This window comes from Camelus ferus, chromosome 15 (genome assembly GCF_009834535.1).
Source record: "Camelus ferus isolate YT-003-E chromosome 15, BCGSAC_Cfer_1.0, whole genome shotgun sequence".
Taxonomy (NCBI): domain Eukaryota; kingdom Metazoa; phylum Chordata; class Mammalia; order Artiodactyla; family Camelidae; genus Camelus; species Camelus ferus.
The window spans coordinates 49,855,386-49,873,086 of NC_045710.1; the positions used below are offsets into that span (position 1 = coordinate 49,855,386).

The 17,701-nt window shown below is 44.3% G+C and overlaps 1 protein-coding gene across 2 annotated transcripts in view; it reads left to right on the top strand.

Moving 5' to 3' along the window:
- The first annotated feature begins 4,630 nt into the window (after positions 1–4,630).
- The window catches only part of ARHGAP25 (Rho GTPase activating protein 25), an 86,805-nt gene continuing 73,734 nt past the window's right edge, over positions 4,631–17,701 (top strand). Inside the window, exon 1 of one of the 2 annotated variants that reach the window (XM_014566066.2) lies at positions 4,631–5,118. In XM_014566066.2, coding sequence (XP_014421552.1) covers positions 5,058–5,118 — 61 coding nt within the window. In that variant the 5' untranslated portion in view covers positions 4,631–5,057. Of the gene's footprint in view, positions 5,119–5,211; positions 5,386–17,701 lie in introns of those variants that run through there. The other variant, XM_014566068.2, reaches the window with a different exon arrangement.

Genomic DNA, 17,701 nt, shown 5'->3' on the forward strand with positions numbered 1-17,701 from the left:
ACACCTGCAGGACGTCTGCGCTGAGTGCCCCGTAGGTTTCTAAATGCAACCTCCCCAGGTGGGGCGGAGCCCACCATCTTCTCCCTGGGGTACCTCGACTTCCCCAACTCATCAACAACCCTCACTCCTGCTGTCCCCTCCCCATCTCTGTGATTGGAGCCTCCACCTCCGCAAGGACTAGGTCCAGGACCAAGAGTATCTTTTCCTTGCATAACAGCTCCCTGGGGCCATCAATCCTACTAGCCGGTGGTTCTTGCATTGTGTGCCTTCTTCCCCGGAGCACTGTGGCTGACCACTCCCCTACTCTTACCTGGATGCCTGTCACAGCCTCATCCCAAGCCCAAGAAAAACCCCTCAATGGCTTCTGTTTCCTCCAGGGTAAAGTCAAAATGCTTTACCAAGGCTTCCCAGGGATCCAGCCCTGATCCAGCCCTCGTCTCTCTCTCCAGCTTTAACTCTCCTCCATACCCTCCCACAACATCTTTTTCAGGAGCAACCTGGTGAGTTCTTTCGTGGCTCTGTGCCTTCTGCAGGTTGCTTGTTTCATCTGGAAAGTTTTTCCAATCCTTTCCCTTCCTTAATTCACTCATGAAGCCTTAATTTAAGAGACACTTCCTCCAGGAAGCCTTCTGTCACCCCCCCTCCACGTCCCAGTTAGTCCCCTCCAATATAAAGTCCCATAGCTCCCCAAACTTCTCCCAGCAGTCCCCTTCTTGTGTCATATTTAATCAGTTACTTAACTGTTCTGTTTCAACAGCCTGTAAGTTAAATGGGGACGGAAACAAAGTCAGCTTGTTCAGGAACATCCCTCCAATGTCCAGTAAAAAAATTAAGTCCTTGCTCAATAAATGGTTAGCATTCAATAAGCAAATAGACAAGTGAATTTTTGCTTTTCCTTTTGCCATGGAAGATGCCGATTCAAACTCTGGAACCAGAGCAGACATCTAGTTCTTCAATTTCTGAAGCTCAGGAAGAGGGGAGCAGCCCTGCAGTGACACTGCCCCTTCCCAGGCTGCTGGCTGCCCCCGAGCAGCTCGTCGGGGGGAAGGCAGCTGTGCTGGGCCTTTCCAGGGGTGCTTTTCTTCTGACTGCCTTTCCAAGTATTCACAAGCAACTTCCCCATCAGTCATGAGTTTTTCCAAGACTTACAGGAACCTACTCTAAAGAGTAAAGGAAGTTCTCTGTATGTTGATAAAGGCTACCTTCAAGATGTTTTCAGAGTTCTTGAGTAAAGGTCCCAGAACTGAAACTTTAGATGATGTCAAGAGATGCTGCTGGGCTGGGGTCCGAGATGGCTACCCACCCCTTGCCCCCAAGTCAGGAGAGAAAAAAGAGTCATCCGTTTGGGTTGGGAAGGGAGAAATGCAGAATGGGGGCTCCAAAGTCTTCAACTGGCTGAGTCAAGTTCAGAGGAATCCAGCACCCCTTGGGGAAGTTGGAGGATGGCCGGGCAAATTGGGTTGGTGTGATGGGCTGGAGTCTTTTTTTTTTTTTGAGCCTATGATGAATCAGGTTTTTATTTTATAATTTTCCTTTTTTCTCCTAGAGCATGGTCAGTTTACAGTGTTGTGTTAATTTCTGGTGTACAGCATAGTGAATCATACATATGTGTGTGTGTGTGTGTATATATATATATATATCTTTTCCCTATTCCTTTTCATTACAAGCTATTGAATATAGTTCCCTGTGCTATACAGTAGGACCCGGTTGTTCATCTATTTTTTTATATGGTAGTTAGTATCTGTCTTGCTCAGCAAACATTCACTCCCTTCTCCCTTCCCCCTCCCCCTCAGGGTTGTGTGTACTTCCTGTCTCGCTGACTTTGGACGTGGTCACGTGGTATGTGTTGGCCACTGGAGTGGGAGCGGATAAAATAAGAGCAGAGGCTTTAAATATACTTGTGTGGTTCTTCTCTCTAATGCCCTTCTCGCTCACAATGAGAAGAATATGCCCCAGGGCACCACTGCTCCCACAGCCTGGTCCTCTGATTATAAGTTTTGGCTGTATTTAGTTTGAGATGGCTATTTGTTATATAAGCAGAGATGTGTATGATTTGGGGCTCAGGGGACAGTCTGGGCTGGAAATCTCCATTGGAGGGATCAGCAGATGCATGGCATTGAAAGCTTGAAACAGCTGAGCTCACCAAGGTGTGGGTATCGATGGAAAAGACGTCCACTGAGCGAGTCCTGGTTTCCTCCAGTGTTTAGAGGTCAGGGAGACACAGAATCAGCGAGGAAATGGAGATGGGACAGGAAGGCAGGTAGACAATCAGGCCAGTGAGGGGGTCCTGAGAGCCAAGAGGAGACAGGGTTTGGAGTTGGAGAAAGTAATCAAACGTGTCCAACGTTAGAGGAGATGCATAATTAACCAGTGCGTTTCGTGACAGGGATGCTGTCAGTGTCCTCGATAAGAATATATTCAGTGGGGTCATGGCAGCAAAAAATCAACAGAAGAGACTTGGGAGAGAATTACAGGATGGGCATTTGCAAGTGTAGGTAATTCTTATGAAAGCTTGGCTCAGAAAAATGAAAGAGAGAGATGGAGCTGTAGCCAAAGGAGGAAGTGGCATCAAGAGAGATTTTTTTTTTTTAAACTATGGGATAAAAAATAGTAAGTCTGAGTACTTGTGGGAATGATCCAGGAGAGGGAAGACATGGAGGCTGCAGTAAAGATGGAGGAGTGATGACATGGTTCATTCATTGTAACTGGGAGAAGGTTGTGTGTTACATGCGTGGAGGTGAGCAGAGGCAGCGGTGGGAGCTTGCAGACATTCTCCTGCAGTTGCACCGACTTTCTCAATGAAACAGGAAGCCAGGTCATCAACAGAGTGAGCATGTGGGAGGCAAAGAAGAAAGTATGACAGAGTCATCCAGGAGAGTTGAAGGATGAATGGACCAAGGATGGGCAGCTTGTATGCCAGCCAGCACTGACTCTTGTGAGCACTCTTACCGACTCTCTTACTGGCCTCGTTACCTTATAGCCTCATTACTTACAATCTTTATTAAGCCTCATGACAGCCCTCTAAATTAGGGCCTATTATTTGCCTCATTTATGGATCAGGATATTAAAACACAGGGCAGTCAAGAAACTTGAGCATCCTCCTACACTGTTGGTAGGAATGTAAATTGATGCAGCCACTATGGAGGACAGTATGGAGGTTCCTTAGAAAACTAAAAATAGACTTACCATCTGATCCAGCAATCCTACTCATGGGCACATGTCTGGAGAAAACTACCATTTGAGAAAGACACATGCAACCCCATGTTCATAGCAGCACTGTTTACAATAGCCAAGACATGGAAACAACTAGATGCCCATCTACAGATGACTGGAGAAAGATGTGGTATACATACCCAATGAAATATTACTCAGCCACAGAAAAGAATGAAATAATGTCCTTTGCAGCAACATGGATGGACCTGGAGATCATCATACTAAGTGAAGTAAGTTAGACAGAGAAAGACAAATGTCATATGATATCACTTATATGTGGAATCTAAAAAAATGATACAAATTCTATTTACAAACCCAAACCAGATACACAGACATGAAAAATAAACTATGGTTACCAAAGGGGAAAGGGCCGGGGAGGAATAAATTAGGAGTTGGGGATTAACAGATACACACGACTGTATATAAAATAGATAAACAGCATGGGCCTACTGTAAAGCACAGGGAATTCATCATCTTGTAATAACCTATAATGGAAAAGAATCTGAAAAGAAAAAATATATATGTAGGTATATGTGTGACTGAATTGTTTTGATATACACCTGAAACTAACATTGCAAATCAACTACACTTCAATTTTTAAAAAATTTAAAAAAAGAAACTTGTCCAAAGTCACGCAGCGAAAAGGTGGTAGAGCCAGGGTTTGAACACAGGCAGGCTGGCTCTGAGGCCCAAACACTCAATCACTAGGTTAGTCCAGCCCAGCGGAACATACGGAAGCCTGTCACAGAACCGAACTAAATGGAATAAGGGTTGAATGAATGTTTGTGGTACAACCACTAGGTGCCAAGCTCTGTATTGGATGCCTTCACAACTCTGTGCAATCATGGTTATTATCCACACATTTCACTGCCGAGGAGACTGAGGCCCAGAGAGATTCAGTTGCTCGTTAACAGCTGCAGAGCTACGAAATGGAAGAATTGAGTTTTGGCTCCAAGCCCACGTCCTGTTCACAAGGCCAGAGAACCATCATAACCCGTGAGTGGCTCTACGCAGTGAAAGCTGCCTTACTAGCTCAGGACATCGGAACCCTCCTGACGTCAGGCTGAGATCACGTGGAACCGTTATCCTGAGCAGGTGCACAACTTACCATTGAGCCTTAGAGCCGGAAGAATTGAAAGAAGGTAACTTGGGGGGAATGCTGTTTGTCTGACTGACCATTTTTGGAAGCCTGATCCATTCAGCGAGAAGGGAGATTAGAGGTGTATGGCCGAAGCCTTGGAATTTTCTTTTTTCTTTTAATCAAAGCTATAGGCTTATATCACAAGAGCACCCACTCTCCTATATAAGCACTTCCAAAAAAGCATTTTCTCAAGAAAGAGCTCATAATGTATCATCTGCACTGAATAGCCACCCACTTCCTCAAATGCAAGGAAGCAGACAGTTAAAAAAAAAAAAAGCCAAGAGGCAGTCGTTGTTTATCACGACCTCACCTCAGTGAGGCCTGAGATTCTCTCGAACAGGAGCTCTGCTTCCCATGACGCAGAGCGAAGTGTCAGCTGGGATATTTCTGGTAAGACTGAAAGCAAGAAAAGCAGGGGGCACGGTTCACGAGGCACCAGCCCCTCAGGGGACTGTGGGAGGATTTGGGCGCGATCCCCAGTGACAGATGGATGGACCTTTCATCTGCGAGAAAGGAGAAGATATGCCAGCAGATCAACCTCAAACCCAAGATTGCTTGTGAAGCAATCAGAAAGGGGAAAACACACACACACACACACACACACACACAAGCTCGGGAGGCAAGGAGATCAAAAGACCAAGAAGGGCGCGAACTGTGACCGACTCCTCACTCCTGTAGCTTACTCACAGGAACCAGAAGCAAAATGTCCCTGAAGCTGCCAAGAAACTGGGATTTCAACCTGCGAGGCGAGGCCAGCAAAATCGGTAAGGTCAATGTCTTTCTGTTGCCTTTGTGGTTCTACTACATAAGTCCCCACCATTTGCATGTTGCTCTGCGACTTAAAAGTGAATCTCTGGGGCCAAGCTGGGTTTGGGGTCGAATTTGCATTCAAATTGACATGTTGGTTCAAAGTTCCCAAACGCCGGGGGAGGGGCTCTCTTTTACTGGGAGGTGGCACAGAATGGAGCTCCCTGCTGTGTGGTATCCGGGGTACTTCGGATGGACTAAAGCTACAGATCACATGAAACACTGTGAGTTTTTCTCTGTTTATCACGGAACGAGTCTTTGGACACTTGTCCACGTTTTGAGTGGTTTTGATAGGAGCGCCGACCGTAGTCTTTGGAAGTGCTTGATCTGTAAGCGAATGCAGGGTGTTCTGTCTTAATGAGCCCACTGGGTCTCCAGACCCTATTTGTGGACTCAGGGCTGAAAGGATGTTACTTATAGCAAAAGGTAAACAACGTGGACAAGACAGGAACATAGAGACATTTGAAGATATAATGAAGATACTTTTCATCAGGAACAGAATGGAAGTTTTTTAAACTCAGACGAGTTTAAAAAAAAAGAGATGCATTTGAGGTTAAATATCTTAAGGGACTCTGGCATGTTTTCTGAGATATTCTGGCCCTTTATCCATTCCTTTTCTCATGAATGATGATGCTGATATACTGATTTTAATCTGTTTTATAACTGTTGCTATGAGTTTCTTTTCAATTGATCGCAGTAATAGTTGAGCAGTTGGGCTGAAAATGATTATACCTGTAATAGTGAGGTAACTTCCTTGATATTTGACATAGGGAAAGGAAGTGTGAAAGTGTTTCTAATGACTGGGGAAAGTTTTGCTTGGAACAAGGTTTAGACTTGGGCTTCTGACAGTGGTTACTGTGCTACTAAACTAAGGCGTCCATTGCAAAGTCGAATAACTGAGTATTAATGATGTAGGTCTGAGAAAGGATTTGAAACAGAACTGAGTAATCAGAGAAGCCATTTATCTTGGTAACCGGGGGAGGATTAGCGGTCCTGAATCAAGTCGGAAATCATCGCAGGCTGAGGTCGGTTCAGAGAGTAAGGAGTGTTGATACCTCTTACATAAGCAGAGATTTTCCTCCGAGCTACTGTTGATACCGGCGAACGTGGCTAATGCTCATTCCGTTGTATGTCATACAAATTTGTTTTCACAAGTAAAACTTCTGTCGTTCTGTTCCTCTGAAAGTGTCTTGCTTCTGTTCATGTGGGGTCATTCTACCCTCTCATCATCTGTTTGAATAGCTCTTACCCTCCTTCGGTTTACAAAAGGGAAGCCTGAGACAATTAATGGCAAAATGCTTAATTGATGAAATGGTCAAATGACTTTTTTTCAGGGGTATAGGACATTACCACATGAGAGCGCCGGCCTTCATATTCTCAGGCCTGGGATCGATTTCATGGTTTCTGCCAGCGTTTCTCAAACCATGATCCCATGGTTAGCTTGTCTCAGAGTCACCTCAAGTGCTTGTGAAAAACGCAGATTTCTGGGCATCACCCTGGCTTGTGAAGTCAGACTCTCCGGAGGGAGACCCAGGCACCTGCAGTTTCATAAGCCCCCAGCCCTCCACCCACCTGATGAGGAAGTCGCGCTGTAGGGACTGCGGTCTAAGTTAGCAGACTCGGAGAGCTGCTTACCATTCATCCAGTGTAGAGCATGGTGCTCGGTCCTCGTGGGCACACCACAGATATGTGTTGCCCAAATGAATGACTGACTACAAGTAGATGATATTATTTAGCATTATTTCATGAAAAACTCATAATTACATAATAAAATGTAGAGGAACCCTCGTCGTTACCCACACCATTTACAAGTTTGTCACCCCAAGAGGTTGGTCTGCAGACAGAACACCTTTCATGAGTGTCATGTTGAATTCAGATCACAAGCCGAGTCCTCTGAGGGCAGATTGTGACTGCCTCAGCCATGGGACCTCTGGTCCCCTCTCCGGCATCCTGCCTCCAGGTGTGACTGTAGGAACTGGCTGAACAATAACCAAAGAAGCTCACATCTAGGAAGAAGATGTACGGACCTAGGAGTCCTGTCAGGGAATCAATGCCTTGTGGTTCTTCCAGCCTGGGCTCATGAGGAGTAGGTCAGGGTTTCTCAGCCTGGACGCTATGGATATTCTGGGCCGGTTAATCCTTAGTGATGGGGCCCCCTGCGCATTACAGGATGTTAGCAGCATCTTCAGACTCTGTCCACTAGGTGATGGTAGTACCCCACCTCCCAACACCAGTTGTGATAACCAAAAATATCTCTAGACGTTACCGAATGTCTGGGAAGAGACATCTTTCCTAGTTGAGAACCACTAGAGTAGGTCATCACGGAAAGGGTGTGAATGACAAGGTCACTTGGGACTGGAACCCAAGTATTTCCTCATGACTGATTGCCTAGATCGATTTTCAGGAGGCTTTTATTAAGATGCAACTTCAGGGGGTGGGCAGCCCTTGCTTAGAGAAATAGGAAGACACTGACCCATGATGTGGTCCAGGAAGGGGCCCCAGTGTTTTTTCTGGTGAGTGACATTTCCAGTTCCTTCTAAATCTTGTGAGTGCTGAGCTGGGGCTGAGCGAAAGTGGAAGTCTCTGAGAGAGATGGTGGGCGCCTCGCCTCTGTTCATCCACTGCAGAGAGCTGGGGAGGGCCCCAGTGGACCGTGGGCCAACCGAGACCACACCATGTGCCTGGAAGTGATGGGAGAGCGTGACCCAGGCCACCCTGCATCTGACCCGGGGGGCCTGGTGGGAACAGAGTTTCGGGGAAAGGGAAATGCAGAGCAAACAGGCTTACCTTCAGGTGGAGCCAAGAGCAGAGCACACATTTCTTCCTTTGATCCTCCGTCATCTTCAGTTTCAGTCCAACAATTAAAATCGTGGCAACCTCCCATTGCTTTCAAGCAGCGTTGCTCACATCTTTCACTCTTCACCGTATTTGTCTTTCTAACTGAACAGCAAGTCCTGGAGGGCAGGTGCTAGGATGCAGTGACATTTCTCGTTTACTGTTGGGGTCTGGTGCCCGGCACACAGGTGCTCTACGGAGAGGATATGGACCATCCTGGGAAAGCCCCTTCGGCCCGGTGGTCAGCACGAGCTTAGTTAAAAGATGCTGAGTGAATTTCAGGACTTACCCATACTGCATCCAGCCGCAGGCTCATCTTATGTTTTTCTCAGTTTTCCTAAGCCAAACGAGGGGAGAATGCGCCCTAGAGAGCATATGACTCTGAGATACATTTAAAAAGTGACCATGGAGGGGGGATTGTTTTCAACTTTTCTTTCCCCTCTGAAATGTAATGATGGAAAAAAAATTATCCAGAAGCAAAATTCATCGTTCTAATCTCCCAAGTAGTAACGTGAATAACGACAATGGTGGAGAGTTTCTTTTCCACGTGATAAATCATTATTTGTCTGATATGGGGTATAGTTTTGTCCTTTATAAAATCAGAGTAAACGGGATAAAAATATTTGTGACTTAAGACCCTTGCAATTGGTCCAATTTATAAAACCATAAGGCTTTATGCAATGTAGATTATTATTCTTGTTAAAAGAAGTCAGATTTGAAAGCATAGTTTTAGATACTTAGTTGCATAGATACAGAGATACATAGAGAGAGAGAATTGGATCTATAAAAAAGTCCTATAAATCCATAAACATGATTAAAAAATGAACAAACAACACGAATAGGCATTTTACAGGTTAGGAATAATAATGCCAATAAACAGATGGAAATACGCTTAATCACAATAATCAGGAAATGTAAAGCAAAAGCAAAATTAGCTAAAATGAAAAAAAAAATTCCCAAAACTCTGACAATACCAAGTGTTGTCTAGGTCATGGAGCAATAGGAACTCTCAGCCATGAAGAATATACCCATTTTGGAAAACAGTTTGGCATTGCTCAGTTGGCATAAATCTTTCGAAGCAGCCGTTTCGCTCTGGAAACTGTCCCGTGGAGAAGCTATTGTGTGTATGAACCAGAACAGATGTACACAAGTTCCATAGCAGGGTTGCTTGAAATAACCCAAATGCCCATCCCTAACAGAATGGAAAAATGAACTGGTATCTTCGTAAAACAAAACGCTACTCAAGAAGCGAGAAGTAATTAATTTTAGTTACCCATTCAAATGAGATTGAATAGAGAAAACTGACAATTGGCCAGAAAAGGGAAGTCCCAGAAGAGCAGAATGGGCTTCACTTATATTAAGGGTGAAAATCGTATTTGTACGTGGCCAAACTGTAAAGCCAAGCAAGGAGCTGACGAATATAAAATCCAAGGCAGCTGTGACATCTGGAGGGGAAAGCAAAAGAAATGCATTTGGGAAGGGCCGAAGGTTCTGACCAACAACCTTAGTTGTGGGTCCATGAGAGTTTGTTGTATTATTGTATGTAAAGTGAACGAAGAAATGAATATGTAAATAAACCCTCAGAAATTCGGAAGGATCTGGAAGGAGGCACATGGTTTGTTAATACAGGTGATCCTTGAACGGTGTCAGGGTCAGGGCCCCTCCGCCCTCCCCAGTCTGTGCAGCTGGAAATCTGAGCACGACTCTCTCTCCGCCTCCAAAACAAAGGAATTGTTAAATGACTCACCCAAGGGCAGGATGTTGAAATAGCAAAAGAATCCCCAGTTGAACACAAACTTTCCCCCGCGCCTAGTTAATTTACACATCTGTACCATGAAAATACAGGTACTGTAGTTCTCAAAAAAACCAAACCCTACTTAATAAGTAGACCTGTGCAGTTCAAACCTGTGTTATGCAAGGGCCAAATGCAGTAGTTAACAACGGGAGAAGGATTTATGGGTGAGATACACCCACACACGTTTGTATTATTACTTTATAAGTATTTCCCAGAGTTTCTATAGTGAACAGGTATTAGCTATGCTATTAAGGACACTCACAGCTAAAACCACTTCCAGAGCGCTTGGCCAGGCATGTTGGCGCAGGTCTCACAGGCGGCACGTCCTCCTTGGTGACTGGCAGTCAACTTGCAAAGCCCTCCTTCCAGCTGCAGAGGCTGGAACAAGCCGGGACCCACGGGTAGTCATCTGCAGACTTTCAGGACCTCTAGATCCGGGACGCAGGGTTTTCTTGGAAGAGCTACACAGCCGCACATGACCAGGCCAGCCTGCCGAAGCATATTTCTTGCTGAATCTGAACCTGGAAACGCTGGCTCCCCAGATGGGGACTCCCAGACCACGCAGATCTGTGTTTGTGCCGTTCAGCTCTGGTGAACACTTTCTTTACAATTCATTGCCAAACTTCCAAGGCGCTAATCCGGACCAGCCTGGGTTCTGGCTCAAAGGTACAAGGCTATTTGCTGTGGCTGATGCCTTTGCACACCCTGAGCCGCCTCCTGGCTACCTGAGGGAACAGGGACTGACATCATCCGAAACAGGAGCAAAGTGAGGACCAACTTGAGAGGCTTGAGAGGTGACGGGAAGTCAAAATCTTGTCTTCTGCTCGCTCATGGACAAAGTGCTCCCTGCAGACGCTAGGCAAGGTTGACTAAGGCTCTGTACTTTTGTTAGATCGGGAGCCAAGTGCACTTGGATTGGCAGAGGTGGGCTCAGTGGCTTTTGGTGCACGTGTCTCTGAAAATGGGTCTAGGGTGAGATGTGCCAGGGTCCCAGCATGGTGATAACCATAGGTACCTTTCAGGGGTGCTGCCGTCTCCGACTGCTGTTTATAAAGCAGCTGCAGGGGGCATCCAATGGGAGCGCTCTAGGGAGACTCCGCTTGTCCTCTTCAGAGCTGACGCGTGGTCCTTTGAGTAGAGGATGCCCACTGAGGGGCGTGTGTGGAACGATCCTGGGACTGACTGAGAAGAATAAGTTGGTGATGATGGTCCCATCACACACAAGACAGCTTGAAAGGAAAAAAAGGTGTAACCTCTCATGAGGCAGCTGTGGTTGATTGATTGGATCCAAGAGAAGAGAGTGTGGAAAAAGCTAATGTGCAGAGAAATGCAAATCCTTGAGTGTTTGCAAATGCGTTTCCCTGATAGATCCCTGAGTCTTTAAGGGTGCTGTTTGGGTTCAATGCTGTGGCCTCAGCTGGGGCTGCACATTGGATCTTTCCACAAAACTACAATGAGGCGTCACCTCACACCAGTCAAAATGGCCATCACTCAAAAGTCCACAAATGATAAATGCTGGAGATGGTGTGGAGAAAAGGGAACCCTCCTACACTGTTAGTGGGAATGCAGTTTAGTGCAGCCATTGTGGAAAACAGTATGGAGATTTCTCAAAAGACTAAAAATAAACTTACCATATGATCCAGCAATCCCACTCTTGGGCATATGTCTAGAGGGATCCTTAATTCAAAGAGAACCTGCACCCAAGTGTTCATGGCAGCACTATTTACAGTAGCCAAGACATGGAAACAATTTAAATGTCCATTGACAGATAATTGGATAAAGAAGCTGTGGTATATTTATACAATGGAATACTACTCAGCCATAAAAATAATAAAATAATGCCATTTGCAGCAACACGGATGGCTCTGGAGAATGTCATTCTAAGTGAAATAAGCCAGAAAGAGAAAGAAAAATACCATATGATATCACTCATATGTGGAATCTAAAAAAAATGACAAATGAACTTATATATAAAACAGAAACAGACTCACAGACATAGAAAACAAATTTATGGTTACTGGGGGGAAGGGGAGAAGAAAGGATAAATTGGGAGTCTGAGATTTGCAGATACTGACTGGTATATATAAAATAGATAAACAAGTTTATACTGTATAGCACAGGGAACTATATTTGATAGTTTGTAGTAGCTTACAGTGAAAAAGAATATGAAAATGAATATATGTATATTCATATATGACAGAAGCACTGTGCTGTACACCAGAAATTGATACAACACTGTAAACTGACTATGCTTCAATAAAAAAAAATTAAATGGTTTAAAAAAAAAAAAAAACTCAAGGAAACACCACAGGAAGAGCCAGGGTGAGGCTCAGGCCAAGTGGCCAAGTGGAGGGATTCCAGCTGGGGCTGGTATGTAAATTTTGCATAGTCCCCAGACGGGAACTGAGATGTGCAAGTTACAAAGAGAGACAATAATTTACATTTCTTGTCTTATGCTTTACTCATCACTGTTTTTCTCCCTGAAAGGCTTTTTTTTTTTTTCCTTTGAAAACTGTTCTGAAAAACCAAAATCACTTTACAAAAAAAAAAAAAAAGTACCCATAGGTCTGGCAGCCAAATATAAAGGCAGTCCCGCTCTCTGCTCCCTGCAGGGCTCATAGGCTAGTGGGGCACAGATAAGGAAACCATTACTGGCATTAAGACAAGTCTTGTGATGAGAGTAGCTGTGGGAACCATAGGAGGGCACCTCCCAGTCAGCATTCTGGTCCTGCCACCTCTCTCCCCATCATGGCTGTTCCTTTTCTTTAAGATGTAGAAGCATATGCTCTTCAGTGCGTCCCAGATTTGCCATCCTTCTCACACTGATTCTCCTGTACGTGGTCTCGGTTCCTTTGGAGAAGAAAAAAGCTCTATAATTTTGTATAGCCCCTCCTTGTGAAAGGATTAAACTGGGAGCCCTGACGATCTGACCCTGCTCACCTGCCCACTTGTCTCTTGCCACACCCACTTACCCAAGTGTGCCCATGCGTGTGCACAAACACACACACTGTAGACCCAACCCACATCCTTTTCAGTTCTCTGCCCTTTCTCATCTGCCTGGAGCCTTCTCTACTTGGGGGCCCCTTAATACCACCCGATTCCTGCCCAGGCTAAGGCTCATGCTTTGTCTCTTTTGAGGGACTGCTATGCTGCCTCCTTTCTATTAAGAAAGCTGTGAAACCTATTGTATTTCTCTTTTTGTCTTGGCTGCCAGGAAGCTCAGAGCTAAACTGAAGCTCAATTATGCTTTAGTCAAAGTGTAGACTTGTACCCTGGGAGACTCTGAGTCTGCAAATCACTGGAAGAAGGGTATAGAATCCCTTCCCAGGCCATTTAAACAGGGAGGCTTACAACTCTAGAAATTGTGGACTTCCTTTGTGGTGAGCTCAGTGAAGGCTCCCAAACTTGCATGAGTCAAATTACCAACTGATTGCTGGGTTTTTAAACAAAGAAATTTCTCTTTAATCACTAATATGCAACCCCATCACTCCAGGCTCTCCTTGGAGAGAATTAACTCGAATTGCCTGTAAAAAGTGGCATTGACAGAAGTTTGTCTAAGGGATGAACGGCCCATTGGCTCTTCTTGAAAGGGGTGTATGAGGGCAGGAGGTTGGGAGGCACAGGAAAAAGTACATGGGTTTGGAACCCCTCTGCTGATTTTCAATAAACCTGGTTAAAAACATTCACTTCATTATTAAACAGAATTAGTAGTATGTATGTTGAGAGGAAGAAAATATTTCATGCACATAACACGTTACATGTTCAGAAAACACCTGTTTCCTTTCTTTATAGATACTCTCCTTTCTAACCTCAACTCAAATTAGAGGACGTATTTGGGCTCCATTACCTTGGCACCCTCACAGGTGGGCTCACGGCCTTGTGCTTTAATGTCATACCGTCAGTTTTGATCATCACCCGGGTAATGATTTCATGAATCTGCTTTTGACGATTATTGTGAAAATGAGAACAAGAGATGAACAACGCAGGTGCCTCGTACGTGTAACTCTGTGTGAGAACATTTGCTCACACTTTGTCTTCTTTGAGGGACGGGCACGCTGCCTCCTTTCTGCTAAGACAGTTGTGAAACTTACTGTATTTCTCTTTTTGTCTTGGCTTCCAGGAAGCTCAGAGCTAAACTGAAGCTCAGTCACTACTTTCACCCATTAAATTAGCACACTGATATTTTCCTTTGTCTTTGTTATAAATTTATGTGCTCGCTGCAAATGAGTTTTCTATTTGAGTAGGAAAAACCCATTAAAGCTTTTAAGAAGAGAGTGTAGGCATATGCAGTATATCAGTACACAACTCCTCAGGTAGCCTGTGGGTAGATTTCATACTTAGAAATGACTACTGGGTATTATAATTTTTCTAGAAGCAATGTTCCAAGAACATCGGTGCTGAGAATTCTTTTAGTTCATAAATGAAAACACAACTCTATAACCACTCATATTTTTTTGCTGGTTATGTAAAACGATGGTATCTTTAGCACCTAGAGGCCAGTCATTTTCATTTCATTCATTTATACGTTTATTTTCTCACCTCTATATGATAGATCCTTTTCAAGGAGCGTTCTCAATGTCGTGCCTCTCACACCAACAGCACCCCCCTCACCCACACCTTCATCTTTCTTAAAAAAGTGTCTTTCAACTCTGATACCACCACTTACTCTCTGTAAATGATAGATGAAGTGTCCACCCAGGACTGTGACAGCCCAGGTCACAGCTGCTTCACTTCCTCGTTTCCTCCCTATGCTACCCACTCACCCCCAAAATGTGTCCACACGCATCTTAGTTCCAGATGGGGCTGGAGATATGTTACTGCTAGAACCCTGGCCTGTGGCTTCGAAGCCATCTGTATGCTTCCTTGTTGGCTTGGGAGTTTCAAAGTGAAAGAGGAAGTGGTACTGTGTGAAGTTTCTGATACTGATAGAAATTTTTTTTAATGTGTTAAAATAATTTTATAAAGTTTACCAAAAAACTTCTAAGAAAGTCTGAACTAGCCACAGTGAAAAGTGCCAACTGTGTACAGTATGGTAGTTAGAAAGTTACTGTGGAGTCACACTGTCTAAATTTAAATGCCACCATCACTAATTGCTAGTCATGTGACCTTGGTCCTCAGTTTCTTTATCTGTAAAATGGGCATAATCACAGTGCTAACCCATATGGCTATTTTGATGATTAAAGGAGACGGTCTTTGTAAAACCCTTGGCGTAATAGCAGGCATCGCCACGTGCTTCATAAATGTCACTTGTCATCACCATCGCCCAAGGGCTTTACTACAATGGAGATGTAATATCAACTCCTTCTGGGCAAGTCATTGGTCAGAGCCACAGCCAGCAGTGCTAGGGTCCAGTTTAGTTTGTCTTGGTCCAGTTTAGTTCTTCTGTCTTCTCTTTAGACAAATGGGCTTTACAACATGTGCTGATGCACTTTCCTGCCCAGTGTCGACCCCTGGCCCATCACACCCCTGCTGCTCTGGGGTTGCCTGGCACGCCTTGTCTCTGAGTCCTTCACCTTCAGTCTTTGCATCTGCAGCCCTTCCTTAAGGCATATAAATTTTATCTATTATGTTTACACAGCTAGATCAGTTTTCATCATTTTTCTTTTTCCCTTCTTCTTGCTTTTCTTTTTTATTTTGTTTATCTTTGCTGTTTCTTTCCCACGTCAGTAAAGTGCCCTAGTTGTGACATTCCCTTAAGGATGAGGAAGAGCTTCAGGTAAGTCTCCTGCAGGATGCCTGCTGTAGAAAGGTCACTGTCTCCGTGTTGTTGGGGTAGTGGCCGTTCCTCACCCTTCTCTTACTCTGGGTGGGAAAAGAGTGGCTCTGGGTCATGCACCACCTGGGACACCCTCCCCGACAACTGAAGAGCCACTCCCTCCCGAGCTGCAGCGGATCCCACTGTCTCAGGCACCCCTGGCTTCTGAGGTGAAGTTGTGAGTCATTTGTTTGGACCTCACTGGGGTCGGTGTTTAATGTCTGTGATCACTTACATGTGAGTTACAGCAGCGGCAGACTCGTTTCTCCAGTCCTGTAAGAACTGGTCTACTGTTCATTTCCAGATCACCATTTTTAGGTATAATTGTGAAGAAACAGCAGGACCTTCAAAATGAGATGCCGGTCTTCCTTGGCCTCCATCCTGCTGTTGCAATCCAACGGCTCTTGTTAGTGCTTTCCTCCTCAACTGTCCTTCTGTATTTCCCTCCGTGCACTTGGCCTTTAGAGCCCGGAAACCCATTTTTCTGGAAGGTGAGGAATCTCCCTGTGTCCACAGCCCAGAGTTATGATGACCACAGGTAAAAAGTGTAGTTATCACCTCCAGTCTCGTCTCTGTCCTGAGACCAAGGCATCAGTCTTCTCCATTTGAGCCATTCTGAGGTCTCCCGCTCAGTGAGGGTGACCAGCTGTCTGGATTTGCCCCAGACTCAGGGGGCTCCTGAGATATGAAGTGTTTAGTATGGGAACCAGGAAAGCCACCCTGGTCCCAGCATTCTGTGTATGAGAAAACAAGGTATTTTGAGAAAAGAATGCCATCATTGTGGCAGACGCTCTGTATATCTACTAACTTGAATTTCCAAGTGAGGTCACACAATTTAGGGGAAGAACAAAATTATGGGGAAACTTCTTTAAATCTTGAGTTGTTGTTCTTTTTTTTTTTTTTTTTAGTACTCATGGTCAGAAGTTCTTCCAAAATCTGTCTTCAGCCAGCTTGAATCTGCTCTACTGCTAACTTCCTCCAAATGGTTTTATAAAAATTTAAAATTCTTGCCCATACATTCTGTGGAAGGATTGGGAACCACATCTGTCAGTCACACGGCAGGATATTTCTTTCCAGAATCACCCAAAAATCCCTGCTCTTGTGGAACCTATATCTGGCTCCTAGGTTTGCCATTCTGTTCCTTCTAGGTTGTCCAATTTGCCGACATCTAATTGTTCATAGTATTCTCTTATGGTTTTTTGTATTTCTGTGGCATTGATTGTGATTTATCCTTTTTCATTTCTTATTTTGGTTTTATTGGGTCCTCTCTTCTTTCTTCTTGGTGAGCTTGGCCAGAAGTTTGTTGATTTATTTTTTTTTTTTACTCTTTCAAAAAAACCAGCTCTTGGTTTTATTGGTTTTTTTCTGTTGTTTTTTTTTAAATCTCTATTTTTGTTTATTTCCTCTCTGGTCTTTATTATTTATTTCCTCCTGCTAATTTTAGGTTTTATTTGTTCTTCTTTTTCTCATTTTTTAGGTGGTAGGTTAGGGTTTTTTATTTGAGATTTTTCTGGTTTTTTTGAGGAAGGCCTGTATTGTTATGAACTTCCCCCTTAGGACTGCTTTTGCTGAATCCCATAGATTTTATGTGGTTGTGTTTTCATTGTCATTTGTCTCAAGGTATTTTAAAATTTCTTCTTTGATTTCACTGTTGACCCATTGGTGTTTTGGTTTGTTTGTCACTCTACTTTCCGGATTTTTTTCAACTCCACCCCTCCTCCCCATCACCATGGCCACCACCTATTTCCTCCTGGAAGCCTTCTTGGATTGCCTAAATAGGATGAATCTTTCCGTCTTCTGTGAGATTGTACCACTTTGCTCATTTTCCTTCTATTCTGATTGACACATATTTATCAGACACCTACTATGTTTGGAGCACTGTACTAGGCTCAGGAAGTAAGAAAATAAAAATAGTAAGATCTTGACTTCAAGTAGCTCACCATCTCATGACACTCAGGGGGAAGCAGTGTTCTCCCACTAAAGAGAAGGTCATAAGTGACGTATCTGCGATTGTGACATTTAAAAGAGCTGACGTAGGGTTTGTTCTGTAACTAAAGTTTCCTTGAACCATAGCCCCTAAATATCTGCAAGGAACAAGTTCTTACTCGTTAAACGCCCCCCTGCCCTTTGCCAAAATACTTCCAACCCCAGGTTG